The sequence below is a fragment of the Heloderma suspectum genome, chromosome 2 (assembly GCF_057233095.1).
Source record: "Heloderma suspectum isolate Gila_16-S chromosome 2, 16-S_ref, whole genome shotgun sequence".
In the NCBI taxonomy this organism is placed as follows: domain Eukaryota; kingdom Metazoa; phylum Chordata; class Lepidosauria; order Squamata; family Helodermatidae; genus Heloderma; species Heloderma suspectum.
This window is the reverse complement of record NC_139459.1, coordinates 168487911-168506727: the sequence shown is the minus strand read 5'-3', so window position 1 is coordinate 168506727 and position 18817 is coordinate 168487911. Positions and strand designations below refer to the sequence as shown.

The 18817-nt window shown below is 44.5% G+C and overlaps 1 protein-coding gene across 1 annotated transcript in view; it reads left to right on the top strand.

Moving 5' to 3' along the window:
• The window catches only part of LOC146353171 (A.superbus venom factor 1-like), a 131629-nt gene that overhangs the window by 27529 nt on the left and 85283 nt on the right, over positions 1-18817 (top strand). The window contains exons 15-18 of the mRNA XM_084835878.1: positions 7021-7150; positions 8081-8152; positions 9827-10027; positions 16681-16786. Of these exons, the coding sequence (XP_084692004.1) occupies positions 7021-7150; positions 8081-8152; positions 9827-10027; positions 16681-16786 (509 nt within the window). The remainder of the gene's footprint in view (positions 1-7020; positions 7151-8080; positions 8153-9826; positions 10028-16680; positions 16787-18817) is intronic.

Genomic DNA, 18817 nt, shown 5'->3' with positions numbered 1-18817 from the left:
AGTCAGGGGTGGGGGCCCTTGGGGGTAATCTATTGAGGGCCACATGCCAATGTGGGAGGGGCCAGAGCATGTGGTAGGCAGGGCCAGAGACATCCCACACATTTTCTCATGCTTACCCTCCCACCACTTCATTCACACATCCCATTCATCCATCATCCATTCTGTCTCTCTTTCTCACACACTTCACATCCCTTATTCACATGCAAGCACACCCCCCATTCATGCATCATCCATTCACCCCACACAATCTCTCTCTGCAAAGTGATGTATAAAGTGTAAAGTGATTCATGTTGGGGCAAACAATCTCAGCTTCATGTATACTCTGATGGGATGAGCTAGTGGTGAAAGAGATCTTGGGTTTCTGGTGGACAGCTCGATGAAAATATGAACCCAGTGTGCAGCTGCTATGAAAAAGGCAAATTCCATGTTAGGCATAATTAGAAAAGGTATCGAAACTAAAACGGCCAGTATCATACTGCCCTTATATAAACCTGTTGTGCAACGACACTTGGAATATTGTGTACAGTTCTGGTCACTAAAAACCTAAAAAGGATCATACAGAGTCGTGTAAAGGGCAACGAAAATGATCAAGGGACTGGAGCAACTCACTTATGAGGAAAGATTACAACAGCTGGGACTGTTTACCTTATAGAAACAAGAAGAGTAAGGGAAGAAATGTACAAAATTATGTGTGGTGTGAACAAAGTGGGTAGGGAGACATTTTTCTCCCTCTCTTATAATACTAGAACCTGAAATCATCCCATGAAGCTAACTGATGGGAGATTCAGGACAGATAAAAAGGAATACTTCTTCATACAGCACTTATTTAAACTATGGCATTTGCTGCCACAAGATTTGGTGATGGCCACCAATTTGGATGGCTTTAAATGGGATTAGACAAATTAATGGAGGATAAGGCTATCGATGGCTACTACTCCTGATGCGTTATGAAGTATGCTTTAATTTACATGGACATGCCTTTTACATACATGTAAATGGTTAATTCTGAAGTTAATTTCACTTCAGAACCTACATCAAATGGGTTCTAAACACCCCAGTTGGGTAACCAAGCTAAGTCCAAACAGGCAAACATCACCACAGACTAAAAAGTAAATTCACATGTATTAAATGTTTTACTTAAGAACATTACAAAATTAAGGAAAGTAACATAGTGGTTATATGAGCATTAGAAGCATTCTCTGTGATTACAGGGGAAGGCAATGTAATAAAAATATGAGATTAACCAAAAGAATTACTTTTGACAAAGCTGTCAATGCAAATGTAACTAGCGAGATAACAATTTGAGCTTCTAACATTATGACTCCTCCTACTTATCTTCCTGCTTACTACTTGTGGTTTGATGCTAAACTAAAGCATGCTAAAAATTGTTAACTCTCCCTTTTACTTCCTCTTGCACGTTAACTGAATATAAAAAGCTAAGCTAAAGCATTACTAATTTCCTCTAAGCATATGAAGAATTGCATTTAGTTAAAGGTAGAAGCTAGAGTGAAAGGAAAAGCCAAAGACTTGGAAATAATTCCAAGTTCCACCTTCAGAAATAATTCTAAGTCTCAGGCTCAGAAGATATTCTAACTTCAGAAAGTAAAGGGTTAAAATTATTTGCAAGTTCTAAAGACTAAGAGTTTAAAGAAGTCCATAGTTACCCAAATCCTTGGGTCTGGTGGTCCAGATAGGCAAGGCAGCTGGAGAGTGAAGTAAAGCAGCAACAGACATCAAGAGCTCTTGCTAACTGTGTTTTTATACACTTGTTCTGGTGAAAGGTGGGGGCTCCAATGAGTGATGAAACAACCATCTTCCAATCAAAAATGGGGTGCCTGAGTGGTTAGACCACCAATTCACCAATTAGAGGTGAGGTGTCCATCTATCCCCCAACAATCTCACATTTTATGCACATGTGTTTTAGAAACATCTCTGGCACTACCACCAACGGGTTCATTTGAACCTTCCTAAAATGTGGCTAAAAGTCTACCATCCAGGCATGTTATCTTGACTGACATATTTCTTTCTGGTACATCTTCTTTGAACTCAAGGTCATCTTTGGTCATTTCCACCCCAACACCGCTTCCCAATTGCTCATGCTCAATGTTGTGGCTTTCCCCACCCAGCTAGCATTGAGTAAAGACATTTTCTTAACTGCCGGTGTACAACACAAGATGTCGAATAGTAATTCTCCTCCTCCTAGTGGGCGTCTGAGCATGCTCAGTTTTTCTGCTCTTTCACTCATACACTCATGTCAGCTTTTCTGCCAGCACAGCTCACCGTGACCTTGAGCTTGCTCTGTGTAGTTGCTTGCAAAGACAGCTGCATTTTTTCCCTCTTCTTCAAAGCCAGTCCTGCAAAGTCTTAGTTAGGGGTATTATAATGGCATAACATCAATTAGCATAGAAACAAAATTTCAGCGCCTTCTTGCCCATGGGTCAGGGGTCTGGAATATAAGTATGAGGTCTTCTTAAAAATGCATCTGGGGTCTTTTAGGGCATCTTCTTATCGATCTCCCCAAAAACACTCATTCAACCATTCCAGATCAAATTAGACATATTCTCTTTGAAGTAGCCTCTTCAGTCTTTTGTTAACAAAATTATTTAATCCTTTTAGTACCAGATCAGTGTAAATCAAACACATACATGAGGATCTTTTGGCACTGAACTCAAGGGCGCTTAGGAAAACCTGATAACTGAAAAAGCTGAGATAGTCAGAGACTGGGTATGAACGATCGTGTAGGGAGAAGAAGCCATCATGGCTTCTCCCTTCGCCCCCATGCTTGCTGCACGCGTGGCCACCGTTTGCATAACTCCCTGCAATGCATCGCAGGTTGGCCGGCTGTCCAAATGCGGAGTGACAGAGGTGGCTTCGTACCCACTCTACAACCCACAACATGCAGTAGGAGTTGTAGGGTGGGTGTGAAGCCACCCTGCTGTACCACGTGCCTGGTTTGGGCTACTTGCCAATCTGCGCGGCATCACAGGAAATTATGCAAATTGCTGTTGCACGTGCAGCATGTGCTGAGGCAGGGGAAAAGCCACAATTGCTTCTTCTGCCTACACGATTTTCCAAACACTCCCACAGACCACAATGAGGTCCTTGAAAGCAGTTCTTTGTTTTATTAAAGATTATTTTAAAATGAATTAGATCCACATATCACGGGAATCAGAACCATACATACAGTGGTGAGAAAAAGTTTGTGAACCCCTTAGGATTGTCACATATTTCCAACCTAATAATGTTATTAGATCTTAATCTAACTCCATAATCCTAGATAAATAACAGTAGATAACCCGATTAAACAAATGACACACAAACATTATGCTTTTTCAACATTTATTTATCCACAACTGATTCAACATTCAATCATGAAAAAGTATGTGAACCTTTAGCTTCAGTACCTGATGGGCCCCCCTTGAGCAACAATGACTTCAAGTAAGCGTTTCCTTTAACTGTTGGTCAGTCTCTCACATCAGTTTTGAGGAATTTTGGCCCATTCCTCCTTACAGAACTGCTTCAACTCAGTGACATTTGAGGGCTTCCTTGCATGAACAGTTTGCTTCAGGTCCTGCCACAACATTTAGATGGAGTTTAGGTCCGGATTTTGACTAGGCCATTCTAAAACATAGAATTTCTTCTTCCGCAGCCATTCTTTTGTAGATCTGCATGTGCGTTTAGGATCATTGTCTTGTGGCATGACCCACTTTCGGATCAGCTTCAGCTCACGGACAAATGGCCTGATGTTCTCCTCTAGAATCTTCTGATACGCTGCAGAATTCATGGTTGTATCAATGATGACAAGCTGTCCAGGTCCTGAGTCAGCAAAACAGGCCCAAACCATCACATTCCCACCACCATACTTGACAGTTGGGATGAGGTTCTTCTGTTCAAACTCAGTGTTTGTTTTTCGCTAAACACAACATTTCTCATTGAGGCCAAAAAGTTCTACCTTTGACTTGTCTGTTCAGAGAACGTTGTTCCAGAAGTCTTGGGGATCATGTATATGATCTTTAGTGAACTTCAGACGGGCAACAATCTTCTTTTTAGAGAGCAGTGGTTTCCTCCTGGGTATCCTCCCATGAACACCATTCTTGTTCAGTCTTTTTCTGATTGTTGAGTCATGAACACTCACATTAGCCAAGGTGAGAGTGGCCTGCAGATCCTTGGATGTTACCTAGGGCTTCTTTTTGACTTCCTGGATGATGTGCCAGTTTGTTCTTGGAGAGATTTTGGTAGGAAAACTGCTCCTGGGTAGAGTGACTGTGGTCTTGAACCTTCTCCATTTGTAGACTACCTGACAGTGGGCTGGTGGAGCCCCAAATCCTTAGAAATTATTTTGTAACCCTTTCTAGTCTGATGAGCAGCAATAACTGCTTTCCTGAGGTCCTTTGAGATGTCTTTTGATCATGGCATGATGTGTTTCCACAGAACCGTATGGTGAAGACCAAAGCTACAAAGTTTTTGATCTTTTTATAGGGTGGGGCCTCCCAAACTCACCCCTGAAGACCTGCCTAATTACTTAAGACATTTAATTCTAATTATTCCCTTTAATTTAGCTGATACAGCCAGGGGTTCACTTACTTTTGCACATACCCTGACTCTTAAGTACTCTGTCAGGAGCACCCTGGTGGCCTCTTTCAGTAGACTCCAATAGCCAACTCAAGACACAGATGAAAGGATTCTTTTCAAAGCTTTAATCCTTTTACAACTTAATGACTCTTTCAGATGCTAATCACCAGCGACTAAAGCAAGGAACAGCAGAGTGGCCTATGCTTCGAGTAGGCAGTTGATCCCCGTTGAAGACCCAGAACTTATGGGCTAGGGAGAGATCCGCCCTCTTTCCCTTGGGTCCATGGGAAGAGGCCATTGCCTCAAATGGGCGCTACGCCTCCTTTCCGCACCCTCCATCGCTCATCGCTCCCTGCGTCTGCGTCGAGCATCTAGCAAGCCCCCCTCCCGCACTCTCTCACTGCCCGGGTCACTATCTATCTCAGGAATGCTGGCAGGAGGAATCTCTGCCAGCTGCTGTGCCTGTGAGGGATGAGGTGGCTCCTCTCCCATGGATTGCTGATCCTCCTCAGGATCAGAACTGCTCTGGGGCTCTATGGGGCTCAGTTTCCACCGTGACATACTCATTATTTGCTTAATTTATACATCATTTTATTTCACAAGACACGGAATTGGTTAATATAAACCTTACTGGATATTTAGAAAAGGACTGGTTTTGATTCACAAAGGCTATCATGGTAAAACTATGGAATTGCCGTAATTAGCATTAGGGTTCGCAAACTTTTTTTGCCACTATACATCCAGGGAATTAGAATCATATATTAACACTGAGAAGGCAAAAGATAAGCATTTAAAGTCAAGAGTGAAGCTAGGTGCACTGGGATGCATGGAGCCCTAATGGATCCTGATGACCAAAAAAGCAATGTGGCCTTTCAGCAGCTGAATGAGGCCATGGCCTTGGCAATAAGAACAGCTATGGCAAATTCAGTCATAGCCTGGGCATCAATCTTATGGCACATTCACTCTTATTGAAAGCCCCCACTGGGTCCAAACACCTCAGGGAAGCCCTGAATAAACTAACCATGGCTGCTGAGTTCATGGTGGCCTCTTCTATGGACTGCTTCCAGTTTGCAGCCAGAGCTGTGTCCTCAGATATTGTGCACTGCAGTTTATGGATAAAACATTGGGAGGTGGAGGCCTAATCAGTAGCAAACTTGGCCATCGTTCCCTTTTTGGGAGGAACATTTATTTATTTATTTATTTGCATTTATGTACCACTCTACATTCACATCTACATATGGAGCAGTGAACAATAAAAGATACAAAATAAGATAAAAGAGTAAAACACCATGTTAAAAATTATTACTATGTGTGTGTTTTTAAGAAAAAGAATTCCAATAAAACCATGGGTGGTCAGTCAAGAAAGGCTTCCTGAAATAGAGATGTTTTCAGGAGGAGCTGGAAACAGCACAATGCTGGCGCCTGCCTGACTTCCAGAGGCAGGGAGTTCCATAGAAAGGGGCCACCACATTGAAGGCTCTTCTCCAGGTACACTCCAGTCAGGCCATAGGTCCATGTGGAACCACCAGGAGCATACCCTCTCACTACCTCAGTGGCCAGGCAGGTTGGTAAGGGAGAAGGCCCTCTCAGGTAATCTGGTCCTAAGTTGTTTAGGGTTTTGTACACTAGTACCAAAACCTTAAACCTGGACCAGTAGTGAATAGGCAGCCAGTGCATCTCCCTCAGCAAAGGAGCTGCATGCTGAAAAAAGGCAGCTCCTGATAACAGCTGAGCTGCTGCATTCTGCACTGGCTCCAGGTTCCAGAGCAGCCTTAAGGGCAGCCCCATATGGTTACTAGCGCCTATACCACTATGGCCAAGCTATCGCTGTCCAGGGGAGGCTGTAGCTGGCGAACCACCTGAAGCTGGGAAAAGATACTCCGAGCCGCCGCAGCCCCTTGGGCCTCCAGTGACAGTGATGGATCTAGGAGTACCTCCAGACTACGAACCTGATCTTGCAAAGGGAGTACAACCCCATCCAGAACAGGCAATGAGCCTATCTCCCAGACTCGGGAACCACTCACTCACAGGGCTTCCATCTTATTTAGGGAAGCCCTATCTCCCATGTTCATAGAAACCAAAGAGAAGAAGAAGGTCCTTCCAATGGCTCATAAGAAAGAAGCGGTCAAAGGGAAGAAGAAGCCTGTACGTTCTGTTAATCCAAGGGCCTCATATTCTACCTTTCAGTCCAACAGGCCTTTCTGATCCCGATGGTTGGGTTACCATCAGCAATCTACATCACATGCTAAGCCAGGCCAAAGAGGCAAGCACCAGGGAAAACAGCACCTGGCATGACTCCACCCAACCTTGGGGGGGGGGGCGTGCTTGCAGGATTTTTGGCACTAATAGGGTTTAATTTGTTCAGACAGGTGCATTCTCAAGACTGTATGTCTGGGCTATGCTCTTGAATTCCAAACTGTCCCCAACTATCATTTTCTACTATGCCAGATATGGGATACCGTGGAGAAGAGCGACATTGGATGTACGGCTGGCAGTGGCAGGAACAACCTGGCTGTCTTTGCAGACGCTGGACTGGCCCTTGAGACCAGCCAAGGGATTTCCACACTTGTAAGATCAGGTATTATATCTATGTGTTTGTGCTTTAGAGGGACTTAGGCTTTCTTCATAAGGAATATGGACTTAGGCTTTCTTCATAAGGATCATAAGGAAGGCTGAGCGAAGGAAGATAGATGCTTTTGAACTGTGGTGCTGGAGGAAAATTCTGAGAGTGCCTTGGACTGCAAGAAGATCAAACCAGTCCATCCTCCAGGAAATAAAGCCAGACTGCTCACTTGAGGGAATGATCTTAAAGGCAAAACTGAAGTACTTTGGCCACATCATGAGAAGACAGGATACCCTGGAGAAGATGCTGATGCTAGGGAAAGTGGAAGGCAAAAGGAAGAGAGGCCGACCAAGGGCAAGATGGATGATATTCTGGAAGTGACGGACTCGACCTTGGGGGAGCTGGGGGCGGCGATGGCCGACAGGAAGCTCTGGTGTGGGCTGGTCCATGAAGTCACGAAGAGTCGGAAGCGACTGACTGAATAAACAACAAGGCTTTCTTCACACGGAGCTTTCATCCTGCGATTGAGATTGCTCTTGCAAGCTCTTTACATGACACCATGACCCTCCAGGGCAGGGCATCTCCTGCACTAAATGCCCTTTGTCCCATTTTTAAATAGATCGCAGATAATGAGCTATCAAATTACTCTGTTGTGTTCCACTTGAATTCCCTCCATGAAAAGAGGAAAAGTGGCAAGAAGAAGAGCGAGATCAATGGAAGATAATGGAAGACGGAGGGGGGAAAGGAAGCGGGTGAAAAAGGGAGTCATTATGATCCTGCATTTAAAACGGAAGCAGAAAGCCCCGTTTTAAATGCAGGATTTTAGGCTGGTGTAGAGATGCTCTTAGGGTAGACATGCATAGTGTCGGGATGCACAAGAACTGGAATTCAGTAGAGTCGTCCTATTTGATGTCAAGGAGTTATTTCTTGTTCCTTTTTTCCCAGATCCAAAGTGTCCTCAGCCTGCAAGACGCAGGCGCCGCTCCATACAGCTCATTGAGTCGAAGGCTAGCAAAGGTATGTGATAAGGGCCCTGCATACCCCAAGAGCTCAACATATTTTGAGCCGGCCTTGGTTAGTAATATCCTGACATGCACGAGGGATTGGAAGAAAACTGTGCCTGCTCTGCTTTGCTCTGAAGTGTAAATCAATGGAAACTGATCTTTTGTGTGGCTTTCTTTGTTGAGGAATTCCTCTCTTTCTGTGTGATGGCTACCAGTTCCTGCTCTCTCAAGGAAAAAATCAATTTAGAGACTGGGTTCAGATGACACAATAACCCACAATGGGTTAAATAAGCCACCATGGCTTATTTAACCCACCATTGGTTATCGTGTTGTCTGGCAGGAATTTTTAAATTCACAATGGCTTATTTGGCCAAAATAAGCAACCCTGATAACCCATGGTCTGCAGTAAGGGTTATTTAACCCACTGTGGGTTATTATGTTGTCTGGTGCTCAGCATGCCTTACTCCAATCACTGACAGAGTCACCTGGCATGAGTTTTGTCTGCTCTGCTGCAGCCGGCACAGCTCTTCTTCTGAGATCTAACAAGCAGCCAAGGGGCAATTGCATCCAAACAAGCACAGCCTTCCGTGATACAGCTTTTCCTACAATTACAAAGTGGCAGTTTTCCCCGAGTACAATGACAGCTTCACACTACAGTGAAGTTACACAATGCCAGGCTTCCCTGATAGCTACTTCGAAACTGCACAACTTGGGAAATAGAGGAAAATAGGGAAAGAACTGCTCACTTATCCACGAAGAAGCGCAGTTTCACAGTAATCCAGTACAGCATCTGGAGGCTCCCCATGAGGGCACCCCACCTGCGCAATTTCTCCTCATTCCAGCAAACTGTCAGGGAGTTATAGCCCCCCCCCCCTTCCCTACTCTGATCACTTTTCCAAGAAGAAGCAAAATGGCTACGGTGGGGGGATGCACAATCGTTTTTGCACAATTTTGCTTTAGCGCTGAAGTGCTATAGCAAACAGAAGCAGCTCTGCCAGCAATGTGTGTGTGGGGCGGGGAGGGACATGCACAACTCCACTGCGTCACTAAAATGCTATAGCGCTTTAGTGATTTTGAGACAATCAAGCCTCATGTTCAACCCCTGACATCTCCAGTTTAAAGGCCCCAGGTAGGAGATGGTTGAGAAAGGTATTTATTTATTCATTTAAAATGTTTACATAGCACCTTTTATTTCTCAATTCCAGGGCAGTTTGCACTGAATGAAAGCACAACAAGAAAATAAAATGTCATAAATGACAAAGGAAAAGGGCAGATTAAGCAGCAACAGTGGTAATCAGAAATGTCACTAGTGGGTTTTAAAATCTGGAAGACCTCTGCCTGACATCCTGGGGAGCTCCTGCCAACCAGTGTAGTCACTACTGGGCTAGATGGGCCAGTGATCTGAATCAGTATTTGCTTTTTATTCTCAGATCACTTAGCCAAGGCTCCAAAAGTGTCCAGCAATTAAAAAAGAAAACTCACATAAAATACAGTAGAACAATAACAATCTCTTTAAATGATCTGTAAAACTAGTAAAAGTCAAAGCAAGAAGAACAGGGTGCTACACTAGTTCACTCGCAGCTTTTATCCAAGTAGCTCCTTTTTTCTCTCCTCCTGATTGGTAGATTTAAGGTGAAAATAGTACAAGGAGCAGTCCTTGACGTTTCATGAGCATTGTATGTTTCAGTGGCCGAGTATCGCAATCGGACGCTACAGAAGTGCTGTGAAGATGGCATGTATGAGAACCCCATGGGGCACAGCTGCGAAAAGCGTGCGGAATACATCCTGGAGGAGAATGCTTGCAGGGAGGCCTTCCTTGAGTGCTGTCGCTTCATCAAAAGCATCCGGGATAAGAACCAACGGGCTGAGCAGCTGATACTGGCAAGAAGTAAAAAGAGAGTTTTTTCTTAAAAGATCGCTCAAAGGAGCAAGATTGGGGAGTGGGAAATACTGGAGGTAGATGGAAGACTTGACTGATATGTCGCAGAACACCAGGAAACACTACAGCCCTTTGAAATGTATTGTTGCTTATGTTTCATATATCAACCCTGTATGTGCCATCTTATATAAGCAAATGGACCGGTGCCTGCTCCAAGGAGATTAGTCTTGGTTTTCACAGAGGGGAAGGCAATGTGAGAGGAGGACAGGAGAGCTAGAACGGGGGAAAAGGGATGAATATGCACAAATGCAGTTGCACATCCATAGACTTTGTTTCAGGGATGGAGGGGGGGAATATGGGGTTAAGCCAAAGTCTTCATGGGAAAATTGGGTTTTCAGAAGGGATTGGGAAGAGGTGGAGCGCAGTGGCATTATATAGATATTCTGGGAGTGAGTTCCAGGCAGAGGGGGCAGGAGGGAGTCAAAGGTTAGAATTTAATATGGTCTCACTTTAAGAGGTGTATCTGGGAGTGACGGACAGGACAGAGTGATAATTTCTTTTTTGGACTTCATATATCTATCTGGCCAAAACTTTGTCCTTGGTGAATTTAATCTTTTAAGTATTATATATGGGAAACTGATTAGGTATTTCAGCAAGAAACAATTTTCAAAGTGGTAGCCATGCTTGTATCTTGCAGCAAAAACAGCAAAGGGTCTTGGGGCATGTTAAAGGCTACAAATGTATTATGGCATAAGCATTAATGGACTGCTACAGTCACCTTTTTCAGAAGTGGACTATAGTCTACGAAAGCTTATCCCATAATAAATTTGTTAGTCTTTAAAGCACCACAAGACTGTTATTTTTAGCCAAGAAAGGGAAGGAGAAGTGACTGTGGGGTAGGAAGTAAGATTGATAACCACCTGTACCATCTGCAGTGCCACTAAGGCTATCAGAAACTATGCCACAACCTAGAGTCTTAGGAAATTAATCTTCTACAGTGGTCCTGGCTTTCAACCTTCATATGGCTCAGCGATATGGCAATTCAGTAAATCTCATGTATCTGTGACAACAGATTTGAGAGAGAGAGAGAGAGAGAGAACATTTGTATCTATCTGCTAGATTCCACAGAAACCTAGTGTTGTATAAGTAGCAGGAATGACTGTAAGAATCAGCAGGCCTCAAACACAACTGTTCTTTATTTAGCACACACAGGAGTCAAGAACTTAGCAGAAGCTCCACCCGCTGTTGCTACTCCCAACTCTACAGGAGCTGCCGAGGTTCAAAACAATAACTAACCCACAGTACCTGCCCCCCCGGATACATAACATTCCTTCCCCATTAGCTATCATAGCCTTCCAACCAATGAGGAGGTACCCCTTCACAGCATGGTCTCTGTACTCGACTAGTAGGAATAGACTGCTCAGATTACTTTCTTTCAGTAACTGCTGTAGGTAAGAAAGGAGTATTGCTCCCATCACTTAGTGGTTCTGGCACTTCAACCGGCAGTGAGAGAAATACATCAGTTCCAGATAGATCTTCAGCAGCTACCTCTGCTGATGACAACCCACTCTGGCCAGAACACCTTCTCAACTGGTCAACATGGTAATGCCACACTGACCCATCTGCACACTGGACCTTGTATGACACAAGTCCAGTGACCTCAGTGATAGAGGAAGGAACCCATCTTTGTCTGGCACCATAGCTCCTAGCAGACACCTGATCTTGTGGGGCAAATGAACCGAGAGCAGGAGTTGAGAAGGCAGCATCCAGAGCTTGCTCCTGCTTGTTCTGTAAGTCTTCAGCTAAATCTGGGTGGAGACGGTCAAGGCATGTTTTTAGACACTGCCCCCTAAGTCACTCTGCAGGACTGACTCCCGTTGTTGCACAAGGAGTAACATGCTGAGCAATGAGAAACCTGGCAAGGCGTCTCGGCAAGTCTTATTCTGCAATGCGCTTCAGGGCATCTTTGGTTGTCCGCACCATCCGTTCAGCTTGGCCATTTGCTCAGGGATGATGAGGTGCAATGGTGACAGCCCAAATAAGGTTCTTGTCTGCAAATGTTTTAAATTCAGCAGATGTAAAAGTAGTCCCATTGTCTGAGGCTATAGTCCCAGGCAACCCATGGGTTGCAAAAAAGTGGCCCAGTGTTGTGATTGTTGCAGCAGCCATTTGTGATGGTACTAAGACTACTTCAAGCTACTTCGAAAAAGGATCTACCGCAACTAAGAAGTTTTTTCCTTGAAATGGTCCTGCAAAATCAGTATGGATTCTTGACCAAGGCTTCTTGGCCACTTCCCATGGAAAGATAGGTGCCCTTGGTGGATTGTGCCTAGTGGCTTGACAAGTACTGCACTTGTTTACAATTTTTTTCAATACCTGAGTCCAGACATGGCTTCTGGCCAATGCTTTCATACAAACAATCCCCGGATGAGCTGCACGCAGGCATGGTCAAGAAGGTTTGATGACCCTTATCTGGAATAACAACACAGTTTCCCCATAGCAGACATCCCTTATGGGCAGACATCTCATGCTGACGGTGTTTGAATGGCTTAAATTCCTCTGGCAGTTCCTCATCCAGCCACCCGCTCCATACCCAGTTTAAAACACAAGCCAGTACAGGATCTCAAGCAGTCAGCCTAGCCATTTGATCAGCCTGAAGAGGTGGGTAAGGAAGGTCTTCTAGCATCAAGACTTCCAGTGGAGGAGGTACAATAAACTCTGGAATTTGAAGTGGTACCCATTACCCAGCTCAATCCATCAGCATTAGCTATTGCTTTTCCTGGTTTGTAGACAAGTGTATAATCATAAGCATTGAGCAGAATGCTCCAGTGCTGCATGTGAGGTGTTAATATGCAGGGAATAGGCTTACCAGGAGAGAAGATTCCTAAAAGAGGCTTGTGATCCATGCATATTTCAAAAGCATGGCCATAGAGATAGTTGTGGAACTTTTTGACTCCTGCAATAACAGCCAGGTCCTCTCTGTCAATTTGTGCCAAGTTTCTTTCAGTGGATGACATAGTCCTTGAATAATAAGCAGTTCGTGCCTCTGTACCATCTGGGAATTTGTGGCTTAGCACAGCACCAACTCCGTAAGAAGAAGCATCAGTAGTAAGGATTAGTGGCTTCTTTCCATCATAATGTACAAACACAGAATTTGAACTCAACAAGTGTTTGACATTCTGGAAAGCATTCTCATGCTGGCTGGTCCATTTCCATGGAACTCCTTTTCCCAGCAAGCGATGTGGCTCAGGAACGGCAGCCTTTTGTGGAAGAAACACATGGTAGAAATTGAGAAAAAGGCTTGAAGTTCCTGCATTGTTTTTGGAGCAGGTGCATCGTGAATTGCATGTGTGTTGTCTTCAGTGGGGTGAATGCCAGAAGCATCAATACGATAGCCCAAAAATGTTACACTGGAGGTTCCAATTTTACAGTTCTCCTTTTTTTTTACATGAATGCCAGATGTGTCAAAACAATGTAGGACTTCTTGAAGCCATTCAGCAAGTTCTTCCTCTGTTGATCCCATGAGCAGGACATCATCAAAATATGGTACAACGCCTGGAATTCCAGAAAGTAGGGTTTCCATGAATTGTTGGAACAATCCAGAGGCCACAGAAATTCCAAATTGCAGACGCTTTACTCGGAATGCCCCTCAATGAGTGACTATTGTTTGGGCATCTGCTGTGGAATCATTGATGACCAACTGTTGATATGCTTGGGCCAGATCAAGTTTTGCAAAGTCCTTCTCTCCACCAAGAACAGCGAGTTGATTGACAGCAGGCACTGGGTACGGATGCTGCTTAACTGCCTTATTCACAGTGCACTTATAATCCCCACACAGTCTCACCTTCACATTAGGTTTTAATACTGGAACAATGGGCGTAGTTCACTGGGTCAGCGTAACTGGTTCTAACACACCTTGTTTGATGAGATACTCAAGCTCTTCTTCATTTTTTTCCCATGATGCAAAAGGCACATTCCTGGCTTTCATGCAGATTGGTGCAATGATCCAGATAGAATGACACTGGCTTCCCCTTGTATTCTCCAAATTCTTCTCATCAAATTCCTGTTGATGAGAATCAGTTTCTCCCCAAGGGTTTTTTTTTTTGCTGCCCCACTACAGTTGTGAGTGGAAGCTTCCCTTGGAAGGAGCCATACTGTTCATCTACAGTGCAGCATCCAACAACATCAACCTTCTTTGCATAGTATTCACACAGAATGTATGATGGTCTTGACAACTTCGGAGCAAGCGTCCCAGAAAATATGCGCTTAAAGGTGTCCCTGTTAATTATGGATACCTGACCCTGAATCCACTTCCATTTTGCACCTCCAACCATTGGTTAATACTGCTGCATACCACACAGAATCATGAGGTTCCTTGCCACAGACCTTTTGAATGTGATATAGCTGTTGCGTTTCATCACCCTGTGGACAATCAACCTCATGGGACGCTAGGTGGAGTGACTCTTTGTTATTGCTCCTTGGCCTTGTGCTGATGGAATGACAAACTCGCTCAAGGTGACCCTTCTTCTTGCAAAACCTGCACTCAGCATCCTTGAATCTGCAGAGAGAGCACTGATGTGGCCCCCCACAGCCTGAGCAGGAATAGGTAAGCCACAGCCTATCTGCAGATTTTATGGAGGGTGCATTTCCGCTGTTCTGTTGACCTTGCTGCTCAGCCTGTTTGCTCTGGATTGCATTTACATCCTCTGCATCTCTCTTGAGTTCTGTGACATATAGTGATGCAGTCTCATGGCTAATGCCTTTTCTTGAGCCACTGCAACTGTCAAGTTTGGCTCAGACAGGAGGCATAGTTGTAGTACTTCATCATAAACCCCACAGACAAGGCCATCCCTCAACATATCCTCCAGAAAATCCCCAAAGTTGCAGTGTTGAGAAAGATGACGCAGTTCTGCAATATAAGCAGCAATGCCCTCTCCACGTTGCTGCATTCGTTTGTGAAATTTAAATCTCTGGACAATAACTGAAGGACTTGGTGAGAAATGTATCTTCAGTAATCCTAAAAGTTCATCAAATGTCTTAGTTTGGGGTGAGGCAGGAGCAGTAAGAGATCTTATTATGGCAAATGTCTGTGGCCCACAAACACTTAAGAGCACAGCTCGCTTTTGTTCAGCATTGACTACCTTATTTGCTTCAAGATAAAAAGAAAGCCGTTCTGCATAAGAATCCCAGGAAGCAGGTTAACTAAAATCACACTCTTTGATATGTCCAAGAGCAGCCATTTTAATTCTGATTTTTTTTTTCCCTTCAGGAGTTGCTCAAGTTCTTAAGTGGGCCTAGCTGACTGCTTACCAGTTAGCTGTATTCATTGGATTCACAGTCCTTGCTGCCTGTATAGCTCTCAGATCCCATCCTCGCTGCCACAAAATGTTGTATAGGTAGCAGGAATGACTGAAGGAATCAAAGGGCCTCAAACACAACTGTTCCTTATTCAGTACACACAGAAGTGAGGGTTTAGCAGACGCTCCACCCACTGTTGCTACTCCCAACTCTACAGGAGGTGCCAAGGTTCAAAACAATAACTAACCCACAGTACACACACACCCCAAGGATACATAATGCCTAGCATCTGCAGAATCTTCTCGGATGTAGCCCCCAGAAGGTTCCCTGAAAGGGATTGCAGCCCTCAGGCCAGAAAACACTCCCCACCCCTGATCTAATACATGCCAAAATCCAAAGAATGTGCACTGCGGAGAGGTGAGCTCAATCTCAACCATCCCCTTTGAGAAAATGTGGTATGATGAAATGTGTTCCTCCCATTAGTGTCCTTTCAGATTGGGTAATACAGACACTACCCAAGTCACATATGTGACGATTTTGTGTTTATTATACCCCTTGGAAGGAGAAGGACAACCAGCGGAGTCTCCTTCCCGCCTTTGGTAGCATATAATCCAGATTAACTAGGCTATGTGGGGGGAGAGGAAACAAAACTCCCTCCTTTGAGTTTGGTCTGACATCATTTTCCAGGCTCCAAATTAAAGAACACCATTTGTTACAGACATCTGATAAAAGACAAAAAAAGACACAAAACAGGCACAAAAACAAAACAGAAAACTTATTAGCCTCCAGTGACTCAATACAATCGATCATCCTACATAGGGCTCCCACCAGCGACTGGAGATTATTTGGAGAGACAGCATAAATTCTCGATGTCCCATTTATAGAAGCTGTAATTCCTTATTTATTCCCCCTGGCCAAGGGAGGAACAGGGTGACTGCCCAATCAGCTGTTCCAACAGGTGCAAAGCACGTAAGCATGAAATACCAATTGCCAACCATTAGATAAGACTGGAAGGAGAATGACCTTGTGTGGTTTTACCTGACAATATACATCTAAGAGCTTAAAAATACATGCATTTTTCCAGAAACCCAACAGGAGACAGCTGCCCTGTACAAGGAATGCCCCCAGCTAAAGGTAAATAGATGCTGAGAGACAGCTCAGCTTCGCAACAGGTACTATCCAGCCAAGTACGGTGAGATGGTGGCCTAATGAGTTTTTTTTTTAATTCTAGCCTGCAGATACATTCTCTCTTTAAAGAGAAGGGTTGCAGAGGTCAAGCTTTGAGTCAGTTTTTCCAACCGCTTGAAGAGACATCATACTAACAAGGCCATCAGGGCTAAAGACTTTGCCTCTTGATTTCCCAGGTGACTTTGAGGATGAATTCATTTCAGAGGATGAGATAATCTCCAGAACTGAATTTCCAGAGAGCTGGCTGTGGCGAATGGAAGACCTGCCTCCTAGCAGTCAAGGGTATAAGGCTTCTACCATTACATTGTCCTTGGTACTCCTATGCTACAGCCATAGTTTAACAGGCATTCTTTCTCCCCAAATAACCCCTAAAACTCCAGTTTTGTGAGGCATGCTAAGGATCTTGAACAGAGAACCCTCAGCTTTCTCACCAGACTATCATTCCAAGTTTCTTTTGGGCAGGCAACCTGATGGCTTCCGGATATTTTGGTCTAGAAGTCCCATAAGTCCCACCCAGCATGGCCAAGTCAGGTATTATAGGAGTTATAATTCACAATATCTCGAGAGCACCAGGTTGTCTATCCTTGCTTCAGGGGTAGCTATGGCATGTACAGTGGTAAGCAGGTATAAGGCTGTAGTGTAAATTTGGTTTCTTAAAGGGACTCAATGTCAAATTACATGTTATATTAATCATGTGGTTTGTTTTTGAGGGGAAGATATTTCTTTCACAAATAGGCAATGTGAGAAGCCCAATCTGGATAGGGACCCTGTTATGAGATCAGCCCCTCACACCTGTTCTTTTCATGGCTTGAATAAATGTTTTTCCATTATGCAAATAGCAAGTGTAGGGGGGCCTGATCCAGATCAGGACTACAGTGGGGGCAAGGGGTTAAGGCCCCCTTTCCCAGCTATTTGTGAAATTAAGATCTTGCACTCAAGGGCAAACCATGCGATTAGGCAGGGATGAGGAAACATTGAATTACCCTTGTTTTGAGCCTGAAGGTGAGCTAGAATTCACATAAAGATAGGAAACCAGGTTTGTTTATGGAGAGTGAGACTTGCTTCAGGGTTTCCCATCCAACAAGAAAAGAAAAGTTTCTGAACATAACCAAGGGCTTCACTTCCCGTTGTATGGTAGAGAGAGGGAGCATCCTAGTTCAGTTCTGTAGGCAGCAGCTGTCTACTCATCCAGACTGAATGGCGCAGGGGAGCAGTAGAAGGAAGGGAATGTTACCCATGAGCTCTTGCCTGCTGGATTAGGCACCAGGCTTCTGGGAAAGGAAAGGCTTCCGTATGCAGGTTTAAAAAGAACACTGCACTTCTATTTAGGTAGCTTGCTATTATGGCATGAATATGATCAGCTGCTGATTGGAGATAACAGCTTTTCCTTGCCAGGAGAGTGGGTAGAGCTTAGGGAAGAAGCTGGCAGGCTGGATGGGAACCCCTGTGGACTGTGTCTGTGTTGATGTTACGAAGAGGGAAGGAGGCAAGTATACATCTGGCTCCCATTTTTGGTAGCAGCCACATGCATATTGAAGGACAGCATGGGGTTGTGTTAAATAATTTGATGAAAATGTTGGCCCACTGTGTAGCGAATTCCACCTTGGGGATAATTGTTGTTGTTGTTGTTGTTCAGTCGTTCAGTCGTGTCCGACTCTTCGTGACCCCATGGACCATAGCACGCCAGGCCTTCCTGTCCTGCGCTCTCTCCCGGAGCGTGCTCAGATTCATATTCATTGCATCCGTGATGCTATCTAGCCATCTCATCCTCTGCCGTCCCCTTCTCCTTTTGCCTTCAGTCTTTCCCAGCATCAGGGTCTTTTCCAGGGAGTTTTCTCTTCGCATTAGGTGGCCAAAATATTGGAGCTTCAGCTTCATTATCTGTCCTTCCAATGAGCACTCAGGGTTGATTTCCTTTAGGATGGACTGATTGGACCTCCTTGCAGTCCAGGGGACTCGTAAGAGTCTTCTCCAGCACCACAGTTCGAAAGCATCAATTCTTCGGCGCTCAGCCTTCCTTATAGTCCAGCTCTCACAGCCATACATTACTACTGGGAAAACCATAGCTTTGATTAGACGGACCTTTGTCGGCAAGGTGATGTCTCTGCTTCTTACTATGCTGTCTAGGTTTGCCATAGCTTTCCTCCCAAGGAGCAAGCGTCTTTTAATTTCATGGCTACAGTCACCGTCTGCGGTGATCTTGGAGCCCAAGAAAGTAAAATCTGTCACTGCTTCCATTTCTTCCCCTTCTATATGCCAGGAAGTGATAAAATTGCCAGTCTCATACTTCCCTCATAGAAATCTATGGTGTGA